The 5,414-nt window shown below is 35.3% G+C and overlaps 1 protein-coding gene across 1 annotated transcript; it reads right to left on the bottom strand.

Moving 5' to 3' along the window:
• Window positions 1-255: 255 nt before the first annotated feature.
• LOC141665206 (uncharacterized) lies at window positions 256-858 on the bottom strand. Its single transcript, XM_074471186.1, has one exon. The coding sequence runs from the start codon at window positions 856-858 to the stop codon at window positions 256-258; it is 603 nt and encodes a 200-aa protein (XP_074327287.1).
• Window positions 859-5,414: the final 4,556 nt, after the last annotated feature.

Raw genomic sequence — 5,414 nt, 5'->3', positions numbered from 1 at the left:
CCGTCTTGGGTATATCGTCCAATTAATCTTCAGCTGATGATACCCAGATCTTAAGTCAATCTTTGAGAAACAAGTAACTCCTTCTAATTTATCAAAGCAAGTCGTCGATTCACAGTAAAGGATATTTTTCTTATTCCTTAACTCATTCAATTCGCGATAATTGATACTTTCATCTTTCTTATTTACAAATAGCACTGGTACACCCCTCAGGGATACACTCAGGCAAATAACTTCTTTGTCTAGCAATTCCTGCAACTACGTCGCTAACTCTTTTATCTCGACAGGCACCATTCGATAGGGAGCTTTCGATATTGATTCCGTTCTAGGAGACAAATCAATCATCAACTCGACCTCTCGATCTGGAGGTAGTCCAGGTAATTCATCTAGAAACACATTGGGGAAATCTTTAACTACTGGAATATCTTCAATCCTTAAGGACTCCTTTTCTACATCCTTCACATGTGCTAAATACGCTTCACACCCATGTCGTAACAGTCTCTTCGTTTGGATAACTATTAGAAACTTTTTCTCTTGCTTTTTTCCTTTGAATATCACTTCAATACCATCCTTGGTCTCTAATTTCACTTTCTTGCTTCTACATTCGATTTGCATATAGTGGTTTAAAAACCAATCCATCCCTAATAGAACGTCGAATTCTCCTAACTTAAAAAGAATTAAGTGAGCAGAAAAGTGTCGACCTTCTATAATCATATCGCAAATGGGACAGATTCTCTTGGCAGTAACTCTTTCTTGATTCACTACTTCTCTAATCAAATTAGGTTCGAGAGGATATGCAACACACTTTAATTTAGAAATATCACTTTCAGCAATAAAGGATCTAGTTGCTCCAGAATCCATTAATACTTTAACTTCTACTGAGTTTATATCAAGCATACTTGCCACCACATCCGCATTCTGCACAACATCTTTCATTGTCATGTTGAACGTTCTTGCCCTTGGCTGAGCTGCTGGTGCTGTAGAGGGCGATGGTCCAGTAATCCTAAGCACATTCACCTTCTGAACAGGCTCCTTACAGTTCCTTGCCATATGGCCCACCTTTCCATATTTAAAATAAGTCAATTCCGGCTTCCCTGCTTCACTTGGGCATTCCGTCGAATAGTGACCTTCTTGATTATACTTAAAACAAATCATGTCTTCTTATCTCAGATTCAGAAACCTCATCTCCAACTGGTCTTGCATATAATTTGGAAAATACTTCTCTAAAACATCTTCGTAAACTTTTCCCAGATTATAACTTTTCCTTCAAGTAGCGCCTTTTAAGATTTCTACCTATAACTTGCCTCAACCTAAAGGTAATAACCTGCATACTGCGCCTTTTTCTCATCCTTAACTTCTGCTAACTCAAACACTTTTCCATTTCTCTCAACCACGACAGAGCTTTAATCGGTTCTGGCAATCCTACAACTATGGGGGATGCACGGACTGAAAATGTTTGAAGTTTCCGACTTTAGGGGCTACATGTTCTTGCAAAAGTTGAACAAGTTGGTTCATTATGGGAGTATCTTGGTTTAGTTATTGGTCTTGGGTTTGAGTTTTTTGATTGGTGGTTTGGTGATGTGACCATTCTTTACAATCGTGATTGAGCAATTATTTAGTAATACAATAGCATGGCATATATAACAATAAAGATTCTTTTTGAAACCATTTGTGGGTTTTAAGCTTTACCCACTTGCACATGCAATCCTATTACTACATAATTCGCTCATCAGTTATGGTCCTCACATGGTACAAGATATGATTTACAAGGTATTTAGAAACACGGTATGTAAAAGAGTTGATAAAGATTTCCAGGGTTTACGAGGTGAAAGATTTATATAAGGCTTCAACAGTGCATAATAAAGAAGTTTAGGTACAATAAGTTCGGGCATAACGTACAATGATACAACAGGATAAAATAGAGGAAAAACTAGAAAACATCCCCCTTCCTACCCTCAACTTCTACCTAGCCTCTACTGACTACAACCATAGAAAACCAAACATAATACAACAACATCGACAACTATTGCTCCACCAAAGGTCCTATATGGTCATCACCATCTAACTATCCAAGATCTCTCTCAATACGGACTACATCCAACGAATGATCTTATAAACCCTCCGGTCCTCAACATCTGCATCACTAGTGGGCGGTCCCTCATCCAATCTCCTCCGGGAAACTGCTCCACCATCTTAACACGAACTATCCACTCGTCGTCCAACACTAAAGTCTGCTGCCTAGACTCACGAGCTAATCTATCCACCAAAGCTCCCAGCTCTTGATATTAATACTCATTTTGATGTCATATCAAATTAGATATCAATACGAACTTTGATGCTCATAACATCCCATAATGAAGTCAACATCAATCATCTATATTAATAACAATTTTGATATTGAACAACAACCTAAGTATCAACATCAATCAGAAACTGAATTAAAACCGCTATCGTCTGAACTAGGGTCCTGAGAGAAGACAAAAAAATAGCAGCCACGAAACAGCATTAGGGTTAAATAAACCCCCAACTGACTCAAAGCCCTAACTCTATTCACGCTCTTATCTAATTCACTTAGACTATACCTAATAGTCTAACTCAACTCTACATGAGTCGAACACTCTCGCAATATAATTTCTCAAATAACCTTTATCCTAAATTGTCTCAGGGACTAGAACCTGGCTCTGATACCAAACCTGTGACGACCTCAATCTCGGGGTTAGGAAATGAGGACTCACACACCATTAAACTAATAATAAATAAGCATAAACCCCGATTAACTAATAACAGGATCAAACATGATTAAGTTTAAGACAAGATTATAACTACCAAGCAGATAATATATAATACAACCCAAAATAATATTTAAATTACACAATCAATTCCGACTTGGAACCGACATATAACTCATTGTATCTGAACCAACTTAAAGAATTCTTCCATCTACTACGCATGCTCACACTCACTGCTACCTGCTCTGGCATCTGGAAACCTATGACACGGTAGGGACTTCCTGGAACGCTCATGCGTGTTGAATGCCTAAGTATGGCCATCTTCTTTCTTAACTGCCATGGTTAGAGCAAAGCAAATATAAATGAGCACAAAAGCTCAGCAAGTAACTATATAGCATTTCTATAAAGCAATAATAATAAAAATAGCAAAATCTGAGGCATTCTACTTTTAAATCTCTAGGTGGCAGATTTCTATCTTTGGCTATACAAAGGTTATGAAGAAAGGTCTGGGCTTTCAAGACTCAAGGATCAAGATAGGTTGAAAGACGACATTCATCGCAATTCAATAGCATAAATCATATCAGAAAAACATAATAATATCATGGAACAAGATATATGGTATCATGGCATCATTATTCAAATCAAAACTTTTTAACCAAATTATTGCTCAAAATCATTTTATGACGCTACGGATTACAGCCGGTGATTAGCCGCGAAGTAATCCCGAACTACGCTGGGTTCTCAAATATAATAGGATCCCTAGGCTATATGTGAGCCTATCAATAAGTGTGAAAAGAACTTGCGTCTAGGTCCAATCCACAAAGTTAAGAAAACATATTGCCCCTTTGGCAATTCTCAAAAAAACATTTTTGCCCCTTTGGCAATTCAACTTTTAAAAACTTTGCATTTTTGTAAGAATTAGATGCCAGATTGAATAACATTTCAAAAGTTCTTAAGGCATGAAATAATCATATCAATCTTTAAGGGATTCTAAACAATAAGACTATGATCAACAATCAGAGGATTAGGATTAAAGATTCTTATCAAAAGAAGAACTATCCTCATACTAGAGGGGTCATCAAGGATGAATATCAATGATTCAATAACTAAGGAAGAAGTATTGAAAAGAGTTATAACAATAATCAACAAAGGTAGGGGTGTCTGATATCAAGTGTAGTACATGGCGTACATCCTGTTACAAAGTTTGGATATGGAAATAAAGGATAATTATCAAATAAATGCAGTTCAAGGAATTTGAATTATAAGCAATGGTCAATATAGGGAATTATTGAAGCAATACTAGAAGTCAAGTTCGAGGTATTCAAGAGAATTAATCATCAAGGCAAAGGTATTCAAGAGAATTAATCAACAAGGCAAAGTTATTCAAGTTAATGAAGAATTCAGGTTACTCAAGACATTACGCAAGGGAATTTATAAAGGTTCTCTTAGGGTTTATGAGATCATAGGGTGACAAAGGAAATAGGCAATGTAATCGGGTATGAATCAATCAAGTGGTTGTAAACGGTCGAACAGGAGTCAATAACAAGTTATCACAAGAATCAATATTAGGTTTTCTAAGAAATCAATAACAGGCTTATCACAAGTATAAAAAGAATCACTACTTTATCATGGCATTAGCAATATAAATTCATAAGACAAGGCAGAGTTACTTGCCTTAAATCGCTTTCCCTCTTTACTGAAATCGAAACTGAACTACTGAAGCTGAACTACTGCCACCTAAGTTTCCTTTCCCTTTTCTAGCCTGAATGCCTCCACTATTTGAACCTACAATCCTGAATGCCTCCGCTATCTGAATCTACAATCCAAAACATAATCCCAAATTAGATACTTATTCGCACTCGACGTTCCCTAAACGTCTAACGATTATCCCAACTCGCATTAAAGCTTAACTTATATACACAAGTATAATCACAGAATATTCACATAGCACTTACTAGTATATACTTATATACTTAATCGTATATTCAAGCATACTCATAGAGTACTCATATAACATATAGCGAGTATATACTTGTATACTTAAATCTATATCTTAACAAAACAATCACGATCTAAATAACTCGACAACCAAACAACTATTCCTTCATTTTAACTATAAAATTTGAACAAAAACAAATGGTACCAAGCCAAAAAATCAACATGCAACCACTTAACTTGACATGCAACTAACCAAACATCTTTTAAACACCAAATCAATCTTACACAAATCATATAATTAGACTCTAAAATCAAATTGACCAAACAACTAGAATCAACCCTTTTTTAATACCATATACCATTCGGCTTTTTTAATAAAACACAAACAATTTAACAAATATCGACATGCAAGGTTCCATTTATAATTTAAACCTATTTTAATCCATTCCAAACAAGAGCACGTCTTGAAATCATTTCTTTTAAATCAAAAACCGAACCAAAATAGTATTTTTGAATAAAATCTTAACATGCATAAATCCAATCATTTATTCCTTTGAAAACCAAATGAAATCCATGTTTTTAATAATCAAAACTTAACTTATTCATACTTATCTACTCACATATCCAATATAAACCAAATTCTATTTCCAAATTAAAAAATAACCCAATTAACAACAAAACAACTTATAGAATTGACATGCAATCAATCAACTCAACATGCAATACTCTAAATCACAAATCCAACTTAAT

The sequence above is a fragment of the Apium graveolens genome, chromosome 6 (genome assembly GCF_009905375.1).
Source record: "Apium graveolens cultivar Ventura chromosome 6, ASM990537v1, whole genome shotgun sequence".
In the NCBI taxonomy this organism is placed as follows: domain Eukaryota; kingdom Viridiplantae; phylum Streptophyta; class Magnoliopsida; order Apiales; family Apiaceae; genus Apium; species Apium graveolens.
This window is presented reverse-complemented; position numbering and strand designations above follow the sequence as displayed.

Excerpts from the sequence above, each read along its gene's own strand:
- LOC141665206 (XM_074471186.1), bottom strand. The coding sequence starts at position 858 with ATGGATTCTGGAGCAACTAGATCCTTTATTGCTGAAAGTGATATTTCT.